Raw genomic sequence first — 14,622 nt, forward strand, 5'->3', positions numbered from 1 at the left:
ATTCTGTGTTTAATTCTTTTATTATTAATGATATAATGCCCAAAAGCTCTAGAAACATCTGAAAATTGCATCTGGAAAATCCCTTCTGAGTTAATATAACATATAGGCCTTGGCCAGTGGTGGGGTAAACTAGATCTGTATCATTCCTGACTGATGTTTATCTCATCGATTTCACAGACAGATTCCACAGCCATTACTTTTGGTGCTTTATCATCTTTACTACCCGTTTCTGATGTTGAAGTACTTTGAAAAAGAAATATTTCACTGTCACAATCTCAAATGCAAGTTTCTGCTTTAACTAGGAAATGAGGGAATTAATCTGACTTGTCTGGTTTCATTAAACAAGGCAGGTGATGTTACACATAACCATGTAATAGTGACAGTTTAAATGGTTTCAACGTTACTGGTCTAATGTTTTCATCAGTAGGAAGATAATTTTCAGAGAGATTTGTTGAAGTAGAATCTGAGTATCTGGAGGTCTGGCATATCTGGTGTATCCAGAGGCCTTTTCAAGGTCTTTGTAGTCTCACTAAGTAGTCTCACTGAAGGCAAAATTGCCAAAACTTGGTCCCAAGTGCACACCCTAGACATGACATGTATGAGGATGTCAGTTAATGCACTTTGAAAGACACAGTTAGTGATTCTATTTTTCTGTTGTTTGTTTTGTTCTGTTTTGTTTTTTTTGTTTGTTTGTTTGTTTTTCCCCAGGTTTTTTTTTTTGTTTCTTGTTTTTTGTTGGGTTTTTTTTGGGTGTGTTTTGGTTTTTTTTTTTTTTACTTTACACAAACATCTTAAATTTAGAGAGAAAAAAAGTTGTGGGTACCGTTGTGTATCTGTGGAGATGCATTCTCATTTTTTTTTTTAAAAGCGATATTAGTTTGTGCAGAGAGAAGCACAAGTTGGTTTAAGCTCTTTCTTCTTTAGATTCCCATATTTTCAATGCATCATGCTCTTGAGAACCACCTTGTTCTTCTGCTTTTTCATTTACAAATGTGAATTTGATAGGCTCACTGTCACTTTGCCAACCATGAGCAATTTCTTTCTTTTAATTGTGGTAGGAACAGAAAAAAGGAGTCGAACCAGTTATTAGGCGTGGCTTGGGGTTGTTCTTCTATCCTAACCCTATGCTACTTATGCTAAAGTAAAGGTGTTGCCTGTCAAACTGATTTGTGCAAAATTACTGTGGAGCAATGAATTAATGTGGGCATGGTTAACAGAATTTTGCTTGCATTCTGTTGCTTCACTGTGACAAAAGCCATTTTATACTTGATTTCTTTCCTGAAAGTGCTTCTAGAGAACTTGTGTGTGCTGCCTTCTCCATGCAATTGTTCCACCTGTAAATTATGGTCCTGTGATTATCCTTCATATATATATATATATGGGTTTCTTGGGTCTGCAGTCATTACTGGTAAACAAACAGTCATCCCAGAAAAGACAGTAACGACTACTCCCTTAAACTGCTCATTCATTAAACCAAAACGCAGAAAAGCTTTGAGATGCAAAAAAACAAGAAAGTATCAAAAAGAGCATACAAGATAATTTAGGAGTTACTGTATTAGCCAGCTCCATAATCCATGGCAGCATGATCCTTTAGGCCTGGATTCTCACATGGAAACAAATGGAAATTAACACAATAGGTCTGGGTTTAAAAACCCTTCCTTATTATCGCTATTGAGATGTCAGCATTTGGCAACCAAGTCTTTATGAGCTCACTCTACAAGCGCAGAGGGTAGGGCAAGATTGAGGTATATGGCTTTGTACCTTGAAAGAGTCTCTCCTTCTCCATGGACTTCAGCTGTTAAGTTTGAGTGGTTATGAATAACACTTGTCATGGCTAAAAATGGTTGCTGGAGAATCTTTCATAGCTCAAAACTTTTCTTTGTTGATAGATTATATTATGTTTTTTACTTGGTTCCAGTGGAAGGGGATAGGAAGCCTTTCTGAGTTAGTTCAGGTGACTTACACAAACAGTGCTCCTATCATCCCACAAATGATACATAGCCAGGAATTACCCTAACCAAGCAGATATTAGTCAGGGGATGGTGTTCTGGCAAAATACATCTAGCAAGTATTAGTATTTGTAAAATGCATAGATGAAAAATTTCAATTCACACTTTCTAAAGAGAAAGGGGTTATATGCAGTCCAAACTACAGTGAATGTCTGGAAGAAATATAGTCAACACTGAACATTATCCCTTCTATTTAGTATCAGTAAAATCTAATTATTTTGGGGGTCAACCATTTCACAGAATCACAGAATGTTCGAGATTAGAAGGCACCCCTAAGGGTTATCTGATCCAACCCTCTGCTCAAGCAGGGCCACCTAGAACCAGTTGCCCAGGACTGAGTCCAGACAGCTTCTGAATATCTCTAAGGATGGAGACTCCACAACCTCCCTGGGCAACCTGTGCCAGTGCTCAGTCACCCTCACAGTAAAAAAGTGCTTCCTGATGTTCAGAGGGAATCTCCTGTGTTTCAGTTTGCACCCATTGCATCTGATCCTATAACTGGGCACCACTGAAAAGAGCCTGCCTCTGTCCTCTTTGCATCCTTCCTTCAGGTATTTATACACATTGATGAGATCCTCCCTGATCCTTTTCTTCTCCAGGCTGACCAGTCCCAGGTCTCTCAGCCTTTCCTCATGTGAGGGATGTTCCATTCCCTTCATCACCTTTGTGGCCCTTCACTGGACTCTCTCCAGTATGTCCATATCTCTCTTGTACTGAGGAGCCCAGGACTGGGTCCAGTTGTCCAGGTGTGGTGTCAGTAGTGCTGAACAGAGGGGAAGGATCACCTCCTTCAACCCACTGGCAACACTTATGCAGCCCGATACCATTAGCTGCCTTTGCCACAGGGGCACATTGCTGACTCATGTTCAACTTGATGTCCACCAAGGCACCTGGATCCTTTCCTGCCAAGCTGCTTTCCAGCTGGGTGGCCCCCAGCATATGCTGGTCCTCAGGCATGTATTCCTTGGTTCAGACTTTCCTCTTGGTCTCTGGGTCCTTGGATTTCAGAAGATCGATCTTACTAGCAAAGACTGAGATGACGAAGGCAACCAGTACCTCAGTCTTTTCCATGTCCTGTGTCACCAGGGCCCTTGTCCCATTCAGCAGCAGACCAACACTTTCCCTAGTCTTCCTTTTGCTACTTACAGAAGTCCTTCTTGTTGCCCTTGACATCCCTTGCCAGATTCAACTCTGCCACATTCAATTCAGCTTAGTGGATATGGTGCAAGACAAGACTGAGAGCGAGGAAATGTTTTGATGTCATACCTCCTGTTTCTTTAGACATAAGCTGTTTGTACAGATGGCTGTCATCATCTGTGTTAGTCCAGCACCAACGTGTCGTGATTAATGCAAAAATAGAGAGGATAAAATAAGGTGATATACAGAATTTGCGGATAGAAGTATCGCTATTGTATCTTGAAATACATTTTTGAGAGAACACGTCAGAGTAATTTCCTACACAAACAGTGCTAGTTTCAGTATTACTGTAGGCAGGTGCTGATGCAATGAATATCTTTACAGTACTGTTTGACATAACCTGTCCATTGCTTGAGTGAGTTGCTTTTCTTTTTTATTATATTTTTTTCCTTGGCAATATTTGATCTGCATTTATTAAATATCTGTTAAACTGTATCTGTTAAACTACCCTCCACTTGTGTTAGAACATATTTTGTCCTCACTTTCCTGAGTTAAGACGTGTTGGCATTATTCCATGCTGTCTTCGTGGTGACACAGAGTAGGAGATACTGTGCAGTTTTGCCTTTTTTTAGTGTTTACTTCCTTCCTGATGCTGGAAACTGTTGTAATTTAGGACAACTGGATGTGTTTGGCCACTGAATTCCGATGCTCTTTAAGCAGGCTGAGTATGAACACTTCTGGAGGAAATGGCAGAGGGTGATAGCTTCAGTTATATGAGTTTTATTCTGGAGGAGAAGAAAAGATAAGGGAGAGGAAGGGAAGCAAGGTACCTGTCAGCACCTTGACTGGTGATTGCTGGAATTAAAAAGTGGTTTTGAACAGCATCTTTGTCTGGAGCAAGCAAATGCATGGGCATGGACTTGACTTTCTGGATAGGTGCTTCAAGTTTTTTCAGTTGCTGTTCTGAAAATAAGCAATTTTAGATAATTTTTCACTGATACGGACTGGAAAGTTATTCTAGAAAGCAATATGTAAGATGCAACATGAACCTATGAATTTTGTCTGCTTGTTTCAGTCTATCTGCTTGGCTTGTTGTTTTTCAGTTCTTCATAAACTAATTCTATGAAGTTGCTTTTTTTTTAGGTTTGGGGTTTTTTTTGGTGTTTTGTTTTGTTTGTTTTAAATTGAATACGGAAAAGATCCCATGCTTGGCAAACTGAGAATTTTATTTATCTATATAGTATTCATGCAGATATTACTTCAAGGGATAATGGTTATGATTACTGAGTGTGTTCAGACGTATCAGTAATTTGGCTGGGAATATATACGATTTGAGATGGAGAATATTTTAAAAAAAAAAAAAAAAATTCCCCACAGGGTAGGGAATTCCCAAGGGTCACTGAAAGGCAAAAAGGACTGACCTTCGCTCTAGGTTTAGAAGAGTACAGTGGCGTCATGCCAGACTTGTACTGCTGCATTTTCTAGTAGCTACCCATGTTCGAAAGGACTGCTTCTGTCCTACTGGAAAGTATTGTCTTAAAGTTTTGGTCTATCACAAAAATAAGCAAAGTATTAAGTATTTTGTATTGATTCTTAGCTCGTCTCTTACTGCTGCTGTCCCAGTTTTAGCCTTTAAATGTCATGATTTACAACGCTATCACGGTTTTTGTTTCCCATAGTTAAAAGTCATGCCTTTGTATGCAATGTTATGATTTTTAAATCTCAATCATTTAAGAACTTTCACCCTTAAACAAATGTTTTGGTTTATTGAAGATCTTGTGTTTACAGACTATGTAAGGATGTTTTTTCTTCAACTTCTTCAGTCAGTCAAGAGCAGGGTTTTTTTTTTTTAAGACTGTAAGTATTCCCAGATGATAAACTAGTACTGCTCCAAAGCCAGAGCAGCTGTAACTCTTCTGTGTGTGGTGCTTCATCCAGACATTTCCTAGATATGAGCCTAGAAATATTTGGCATAAGAAACTTAAGAGAAGTAAGCACAGATAAGTGGAAGGTTGTGCAGTTTTTCTTGGTGTTCCTAACTAACATAGGGGCCTCTAGGGTTACTGAATCTAGTCTCTAGCTTCCCCTGCATCAGATAACTGTGTAATACAGGTCCTTTCAAAGGTTTGTTATGCTTCATCTTAATTACATGCTTTCCTGCAGCATGGATGTTGTTTGTGGAGGTAAAATATTGTTATTAACTCTCCTTGTGTTTAAATTGTGTAGTTCACCTAAAGCTCACCTACAGTTCTTACTTGCATGTAAAGAGACAATTTTAGGGTGTTTTTTTTTCTTCTTCTTTTTTTCTGGGATTGAGTAGTGGAGCTAGCTCATTTACAACTAATAAATTCTCTGAAGCATTACCCTTTGAGACCCATGGTAGGCATGTTTACTGTGTGGTTCCTCACCAGAGAGCATGAACAGAGATGAATCTTGGGAGTACAGACTTCCCAATGTTGAGTGGACCTTAAATACGAATTTGGGGCTGAGAGGAGGTGTGTATGTCAAGGTTCCCTGTGGGTGACACTGAGATGGCTGAAAAATCTGGGAGCATTTCTTGACCAGCTCAGTTGGTAAGGATGCTAGCCGGAAGATAGCTTTAACTCCTTTGGTTTTCAGTCTCAGGAGGTGTGTTATTGAGGGGAAAAAAAGAAGTAATAGGGTGTTAGCTGACTTGGCAGAATTAAGATCCCAAAGTTTTCACCCAAGTGTTTGATTTGCTGTGCTGGAAATTCTCCTGGGCCCTGTCAGCGGCAAAGGCCGCCTCACATTAAGCATTCAAATGGAAGTAATTATGTTTTCATGATTCCTAAATTAGTTCAGCAAAATTATCTATAACTTTCAAAAGGCAAATGCTTTTTATTATGTCAACAAAATTTTTATATGGTAGGTAAAAATTTCTTTAGCTGTTCCTTTCTTTCAGCTAAATTTCATTAAGTATTTCTTTTGTAACATGATACTATTTTCATGTTTATGTTAATTTTTGGTTCCTTGGTGATTAAAAACTTTGCTTTAGTATTTGAAAATGCATTTAATGTTGCAAAAACATTGGATAGAACTAGAAGCTTGTCAGTGAATAGGATTCATTAGTGTTTTATCTTATGTATAACTGGTCTTGCTGTTCATGGCTTTTCATCTGCAGAAAGTTATTTTACTACAAAACGAACTTGCTCCTATGTGCTGTTTAATCTTAACCAATTCTAGTATAAGTACTAGGTTCAAGTATATCTGGAGTCACCCTACTGTGCTTTTACAAAAATTAAGATGAATCTATGAGGGAGATGTATATGAAGTAGAAAAAATAAATAATTAAAAATGTTTTCTTTTTATATTCTTATGAAAGACTTTAAGGCTTTGTATCTGGTGAGGTTAATATAACTCATTTCTGATGAGGTTAATTAATATAACTTCACTGCTTCTTTTGGCTCTAATTTATTCTTCATTTGTTTTATTCACAAGTTGAATAGAAATGACGTGGAAGCTGCCAAAAATAGATCAAAATGCACACCGTCAGGGTTATGGATACTGGAACAGTGAGGAAAGTGAACAAAGTTTCCAGTAATGTACTGTGATTTATCACAGACATAATACCTTCTGTTTGCTTACAGCTCTTTAATATACCTTTCCACCAAGCACTGGAATTGATCAATTTAGAAGTTTGATTTCAGATAATTAAGCTAGTAGAAGCCCTTCTATAGATGAACAAAAATGTGTTGCAAGATGAATGCTCTGTGGAAATTACAAGATCTAACTATTTCTTTTCTTTTTTTTTTTTTTTCCCCCTATTTCCATCTGAAATTCCTTTTCAACTCTCTCTAATGATGTATATTAGAGCCCTGCAGGAGAAAATAGTCCATGGAACACTAAATTTCTGTTGTAACTAAACCTTTTAATACTCACTTTTATCTAACTGATGTGTGGATATTTGCTTCATATGTATATGATGATCTGACATGACTGCTACCAACTGTGGGAGATGCTTACCTTCTTCAGTATCGCGAGTAGTCAGAACTAGTCAAGCAGAGGAAGGACAAGGAAGGTCTCAAACTGTACTGAAATACCCTCCTTGGTGACAGTGGTGTATAGTTTAGAAGAAAACAGCTTTTACAAAACCTAGGGGGAATTGTGTTCTAAGGGTAGGCTTTGGGCTACAGAGTTGTTCTCTCTTTTTCCTGACTGCATTTTGTACTTAATTGACTAGGTATGCTTTGGGGATGCTTATTTATTTTGATCAGTGCCTCAAATGCACTAGTAATGAGGATACCTAAATTTTTGGATCCCGACAAGAGTTAAAAATTTGGTGAGGCCAGTCACTAAGTTGTATATTTTGTATATTCCTGCAAGTTCAGGCTTAGTCTTCATGGTGGTTACAGAATATGATGTTAGGGCTATGTAGGAATGTGAAGGTTTGGATATTTCTTAAGCATTAAACTTCAGCAACTAAATCCCTTCAGGGGTCACTGCTGTAATAATTACTACTTTTTCCATTGCATTCAAATACTGTTGAGTATTTAAGTTGTTCACAAACATTTATTTCTGGAATAATATTAGATGAAGAGTGGTTGTCATCATCTGCATTTTAGAGCTGGGATGTGAAAACAAAGTATGTGCTATTTTGCAGTGCCTGACAAAACAACTAGATTTTTTTTTTTCTCTTTTTTTTTGCTGTCTGTTGCCCATCATACACTTAATTTTCAACCTTGGAGCCTTTTAGAGGGGTCAGCAAGGATACAGATAAGGATAATCTGATTGATACAGGCTAGTTAGTTTTCTAGAAGGCCTTTGACCAAGTCCCTCTACAAAGGCTTGTAGTGAAGCTAAGCTGCCATTCTGTGAGAAGAAAGATACTTCCATAGATAGATAATTGTTTAAGAGGAAAAGGAGAAGGTAGGAATAAATTTTTAATATGCCCAAAAGTAGTCACCAAGGCATCCTATAGAGATGTTAACAAGGGACCAGAGTGGGGACCAGAGAACAGTGAGAAGACAAAAGTTTGTATGTGAAAGCTACTTAGGAACAGCAAGGACAATATGTGATTGTGAGGACTTGCAGAAGGACCATCACAGTGTCACCAACTGTGAGTGACTGGGCAATAAAATTGCAGACACATTTTAGTCTAGATAAACAGGTATAAAATAATGGATACTGCATAAAATCCTAATTTCATGCACAGAATGATGGACTCAGAGCTTGCTGTTGGTACTCTGCAGCAAGATTGTGGGGTTCATAAAAATGCTAGCTCAGAGCCCAGTGATGGTCAAAAAAAGCAAATGAAGTGTGAAGATGGTTAAGGAAGTTCAGTATAAATTACATAATGATATTATGCTGTTGTATAAATTATGACTCACCCACATCTTGATTACTGTGTGCCAGCTCTGTTCATGTTATCTTCAAAGAATATAGCACAGTTAGAAAGAGCTTTAGAGAAGGATGAGAAGGATAATCAAAGAAAAGGGAATGATTTCTATATGAGATTGAATAATCTGGGACTCTTCAAATTTGACACAAAATTACTTGGGGACATATAATAGAGGTCTACAAAGTTGTGAATAATATAGCAGGATGATTGGGATAAATTTGTCACTGATTTGGGTCCTTAAAGGAACCCAGGTACAAAACAGACAAATGGAAATGTCTGCTAATGCTGTCAGTAGTAAACCAATGGATTTTCCCAAATGGTACTGCATTCACTAAAAGTTTGCATGGTTTTAGGGGGAAAATGGACTAATATATGGACAAGAGATGCATTAGGGATGGCTAAATACGTAGGAGCATGTGCAGTTCAGGGAGTTCTGACACTGTGTCTTCATTTGCATCTGAATGGAGGCACTTCATAAACAAGGACATGCCATTTTATTTGGAGAAGTAAGTAACTCTTAGAGTAGCACCTTGGAACTGTGCAGAAGATCCAGGGATCAAATCTAATTCCCTTGAGTAGCATTTGAATTACCTGAGCTATTCAGCATTTCCCATTCTCATTCATTGCAGTGACTCTGGTACAAACGAGACAGGATAGCTGCCTCCACAGCCCTGCTCTGTGCAAGCCCCATTCATCCCCCGAAAACAGTCTCTCCTGTACATTAAAGGAAGCGAGCATCTCTCAGAAGTGCACTAGATGAGCATGCAATTAAATTGTAATAAGTGGAAGGACATTCATAGTTGTACAGGCAACTAATGTTTTCTGGCTGGAGTGATAACCTGAATTATTTTTCAGCTAAAATGAAAGTGTTTAAGCCATTCTTCCTAGGACTGTAAACTGAGCAGCAGTTCAAACTAACTTCAGGATTCATTCCCAAAGCACTGGTGTCTTATTAGGATAAACCTTCTCTGGTGAAAGGAGTAGCTCAACAGTGTGGTTTTTCTCAAACAGTGTGTGCGTATGTGAGGAAAAGAACTACCTGAGGTTCTGGTCTGACTTGTCAGCATTTTAAATTGCTGTTTTCACCTATATATACAATTCCCTTTTTCCATTTCACATTTTAAATGTGAACAGATGTTATCAAATTAAAGCCTGATAAGATTTTTTTTAATTGAGCTGCACCTTTTGTTATATAGTGTCTATAGTCATGAATGTTTCATAGCTGTATTTATACCAATTATGAATGTAAATAAAAACTAATTTAGCACAGTATATATGAAATCTCAGCTCTCTAATATCTCTGTCTTTTTAATAACTTAATTTTTCCTTTACTTTCCTCATAAACATTACTCCCTATAACATTTTCTAGGCTTCTTGCATTTCTGTATTTTATCATGGTTTTTGTTTGGTTGTGTTGGGTTTTTTTTCTTCTCATGGATCTCCATGTCTTAACATTACTCTTCCCTGTGAACTTCTCTTCTTCTGATAACTTCCTACTCTTGGAGGGTGGGGATTAGTTAAATTAATCTGGAAGAGGTAGAAAAAAGGTAAATTCATTTCCAGCTCTGTCCCAAGAAAGATAACTGTCTCCCCTCTGCTCCTGGTGTAGGAAGGTATCAACATACAGGGGAAGGACACGCTTACATGAGGCCAAGCTTCCCTGGGAACTGGATCGAAGTCATTTCCGAATGAATTAATAACAACCCAGTTCAGAGTGAGGTGTAAATTTAGTCCAGTTCTTAACACTGATGCTGGAAGTTCTTACCTGAACTTTGAGAAACAAATAGCTTTCAGAGTTTGTGTATGTTATAGAACTGTATTGTGTTGTAAAGAAATTGGTCTCTCAGAAGGGCTCTAAATGTAATAGTTATTTCTTACTGAGTTGTTTGTCTTCCACACCACACAACCATTTAAAAAAAAAGATAGGATTAATCCAAATTACTAAAGAATTGAAGATATTAATGTTAATGTTCCTTACTGGGGACAAGTACCAGCTCTCTGAAGATGCCAGAGAAGTTCGTGGACAGTCAAACAGTGCTCTGGTCAGAGAGGTCATTGGACAAGGGAGTGAGAGTAGGATCCCCAGACACTAAATTCCTTTCCATCAAGCTGTTGTTGGCCAAGGCAGGAGGAGGAGGCAGAGAATGAAGTAGTTACTGCAACTTAGTTGCACTGGGGTGCAAATAAAATTAATTAAAAAAGAAAAGTGGAGAGAAGTACAGCCAGAACCTCAGCAAGAACTTCTCGAAAAGTTGGAAGAGGGATTGTAGCCTGGTGCTGTCAAGTATACATGCCCCACAGGCTTCCTCTTTCTGCGGTCAAAGCACAGGTTGGGCGACTCTGCGAACCACGTCGTGAACATGCCCATACCTACCTTTCCTTGGAAGTTTTCCGTATTTACAACCCTGGGAGGTTGTGGAATTAGTTCTGAGTATAAACAGGCCACCTGGAGTCCCTGCCTCCTTTGGTGGGAAGATAAATTGCACTTTATGTCTGGGCAGGATGTGAGGGTGGGGAAATGGAGTTAGTGGAGCATAAGCACACAGAAGTGTTCCTGATGCAGCATTCAGAGCCAAGTGGTGTAAATGCCAGGTATCTTGCCAAAGAGGGTAGCTTTTGTGAATGAGAAGTCCAAAAGGAGCTCCAAAGCTAGTTGGGAGCTGCTTGCTCCCGTGACTCCCTTGAGACTGAAGAAAGTGCAGTGGTCATTACTAACTAGCAAGGTGCCATGCAGATCTCCCAATAAGACCCAAGAAAGGTGCTTGATGGGGATAGTATTCTCCTGCTCACCTGCAGGATATGTTGGATTGTTAATCCATTGTCTTTGCTGCTCCCTTACATTGTCCCCAAGAATGAGAGATGCAAACTACTTAAAAATATTATGTATAGAGCACCTGACTTGCTCTAAGCCTATCTCGTACAGAAGACCCCAACAGGTACTTACGTTGAGCCATCATGACTGCAAGATTATGTCATATCATTTGAATCAGTCTTTACTGGCGTGCTTTCCTCTTTCATATCTTCCTTTTAGTTTAAACATTCATGCTTCATCCATTAATTATTTTCCTTTTACTTTCACCATATTCAACTATTTTTCCTTTTTTTGGTCCATACAAGGAGGCGTGAATCTTGACAGTAAGTTTGTTCTGGTCAGTTGGCGTTGTTTTGCTACATCTGAGCAAAAGACAGCTCTGTGCTCTAGAGCAGTCCAAGAGCAATTCTTTGTTGTTCCTGCCCATTTAGGGTGGGACAAGAAGTTGGATGTGAAGACAATCTCTTTTTTTTTTCTTCATATACAGCAATTTCCCCATTGCCTTGCAAGAATGAAGAATGAAGTTAACAACTCCTACATAAATCTCATGCTACAGCTGTTCTTTTCATTGCCACTGGGGAGTGCTGCACTGTTTCTGTGCCGCTGCGTGTTTTCCTGTGTAATTACTCTGCAGAAGGTTACAGTAGACTGTGGACTACACTGTGACCCCCGACAAGAATATAAATATTGTTAAAATTGGTTATCTATTGTGTGCTGTGATGTCGAATCTGTCTGAAATTACTGGCATTTTTTTCAGAATAGAATCATGTTTATACATTTAGTGGAGTGAAAGCAGTATGCCGTTAATTGAGGTAATAAACGTGCTTTTCTGCTGCACCATAAGCAGGAAATCCAAAGCAAATCATCTATATGAATGGTATGGAACTGCAATACATTAAGTAATAAATATTCCATTCAGTCATCAAACCTTGTAGGAACTTCAACTAAATGAAAAAGGCAATGTGTCTTACATCTACACGTTTGCCACTGAGGGAATTCTGTAGAACTGAGTGTTGTAAACATTTTTTCTTTCGTTTTGACAGGTAATATTTGAAGCTGAAGTCTCAGATGGGAGAAATGGCTACATTGCCATTGATGACATCCAGGTTCTGAGTTACCCTTGTGGTAAGTAATGATTAAGAGCTGCATTTTTCTCTGTCTTTTCAGGACATATTTGATATTGCTGTGGACTACTGAGTTTTCATCACTTGATCACTGATGTTGTTCTTTCAATAGTATTTTTGTTGCAGCTTCCAGGGGAAAATGTAGTGTTGCAATAGTGATTTACCTGGGTAAAATCTTTGTATGCCAGAAGTAAAATATACAGGAATACAAAAGCTGAAATTCTTCAGTGTCTTTTTAGTCATGCCATAATTGGTGTGCATATTCAAAATGGGTTTTAATGTTAATGTGTATACTCACTGATTAAAGAAAACTGAATCGGCAGATGCATGTAGGAGGTTTATCAGATTTCATGCCCTTGTTTTTTTTGTTTGTATTTGTTTTTTGTTTTTTTTAAAATGGAAACAACAGATTTTAAAAAAAAAAGACTTCTAGCTATTGAACTACTGAAGGATTTTGTTGTTTTGGTTTTGTGTACAGACTTCAGGCATTTACGTTTGCCTTTCCCTGCTTAATCCTGGGGGAGAATTACACACATGCAAGCACAAGTTGTGCTAATGTGAATATTCTACAGATGAAAAGGTGTGAGGAAGAAATTATTACAGTGCATTTCTGTCACTTGTTATCACAGGTTTTTGTTAGTTTGGTTCTGTTCAACTCTTCTGATCTTCCCCTAGACATATCCCGTCTCTAAAATGTAATTTCATTATAATGTACCTCATGGCTGATAATTTAATTGCTTTCTGCAATGATCAAGATATAACAACCCTCTCCCCCAAATCTGCAAAACGATGCCGAATAATAAAGTTGCAATGGCAACCTCACATTTTGTTTTCTTCTACCCCAAACCTTTTAAGACCATAGCTTTCAGGGGCTCCTAAGCTTACAGGGTATTTGAGTGAGTTACCTCTTTGTATTTCAGCCAGCCCAGCTATCTGATGTCTGTAGTCAGCAAGGCTCTGCTCGGATTCAGTATCTGGCTTTCATTTTTTTCTTCCTTTTTTTTTTTTTTTCTTCGTGTTTGTTTTTTTTAAGTGCCAAAACAAAAGGCACTCGGGTACAGGCATGATGGCAGATTATCAGCACGATACAGTATTCAGATAAGCTCTTTTTTGTTACTGATGTTTAAAGCCTCTTTGTTCCAATTTGCTGTTTTTTCCTGTACGTTGTTGCGTTTTTTTTTTAGTAAGCACAAAGAAATAACAGTTCAGCTACTGTTTTTGTTAGTAGTTCTTGAGAAGGGGATGGATGAGAGCTGTGTAATGTACCCATTCCTCAAAAGTGTCTGTCGGCTTTCTTACGTCTAATAAATCCTTCAGGTGGTTGTGTCACTGAGCTTTCCTAGGGGCTTTGTCAGTGTGGAAATAGGTTTGTCAGCTCCTGAAATACTATATTCAATGGCACACATGATTTCATTTAGTAAAACAGCACAGCTCTGAGTTACATCGCAAATAATCTGAGTAATATCTCTCTATTTGCCTGAGTAGTATCCTGCTAATTGGATTTTTCTCAGTATGATGGGTTTCATACAAGTGAGTGTCTTTGGGAGAATTTTTGTGAAGTGCTTGATGACATTTTGGCATTTGATCTCCTTCTCTTGGTTTTGATTTTTAAAAGACTGTATTATAACTCATGTATAACATGAAGTTAGTAGAATCACCAGGGGAGAAGGGAAAGGACTGGAAGCGCTCTTTCTTCTCGAACAGAGATGAAACAAACAATTCTCTCTCTTCTATTTCTGTTTTTTAGCTAAAGGTTGTTACAGTATGCATCTTCGGGGAGTCAGTAATGTTGCTGGCTCCTTATTTAGCAATAAGCATTATTTGTAATTTTTGTTTTCCCCCTCTGCAGATAAATCTCCACATTTCTTGAGGCTTGGGGATGTAGAGGTCAATGCAGGGCAGAATGCTACATTTCAATGCATTGCTACGGGGAGAGATGCAGTGAATAACAAGTTATGGCTCCAGGTAAGGCCAACTCATGCAAGACTATTTGTCTAGAGGACAAGCTGCTTTCTGGAGGTGAAATACTTAAATTCCTAAGACTTTTTCTTCTGCATGTAAAATACTTAGTTTAAATACAGTTTTCTCTCTGTTAAATGGAAAACTTGTAATCAATTTTGTTATGTTAAAAAGCTTGGATTAAAAATTAGAAGAATTGGTGTGGACAGTGGAGCAGGTTTG

General features: G+C 38.2%; 1 protein-coding gene across 1 annotated transcript in view; it reads left to right on the forward strand.

The window, feature by feature from the left end:
- PTPRK (protein tyrosine phosphatase receptor type K) overlaps nucleotides 1–14,622 on the forward strand; it is a 361,688-nt gene that overhangs the window by 126,578 nt on the left and 220,488 nt on the right. Inside the window, exons 4-5 of the mRNA XM_068396216.1 lie at nucleotides 12,361–12,442; nucleotides 14,291–14,406. Of these exons, the coding sequence (XP_068252317.1) occupies nucleotides 12,361–12,442; nucleotides 14,291–14,406 (198 nt within the window). The remainder of the gene's footprint in view (nucleotides 1–12,360; nucleotides 12,443–14,290; nucleotides 14,407–14,622) is intronic.

Source organism: Nyctibius grandis, chromosome 1, assembly GCF_013368605.1.
Source record: "Nyctibius grandis isolate bNycGra1 chromosome 1, bNycGra1.pri, whole genome shotgun sequence".
Taxonomy (NCBI): domain Eukaryota; kingdom Metazoa; phylum Chordata; class Aves; order Nyctibiiformes; family Nyctibiidae; genus Nyctibius; species Nyctibius grandis.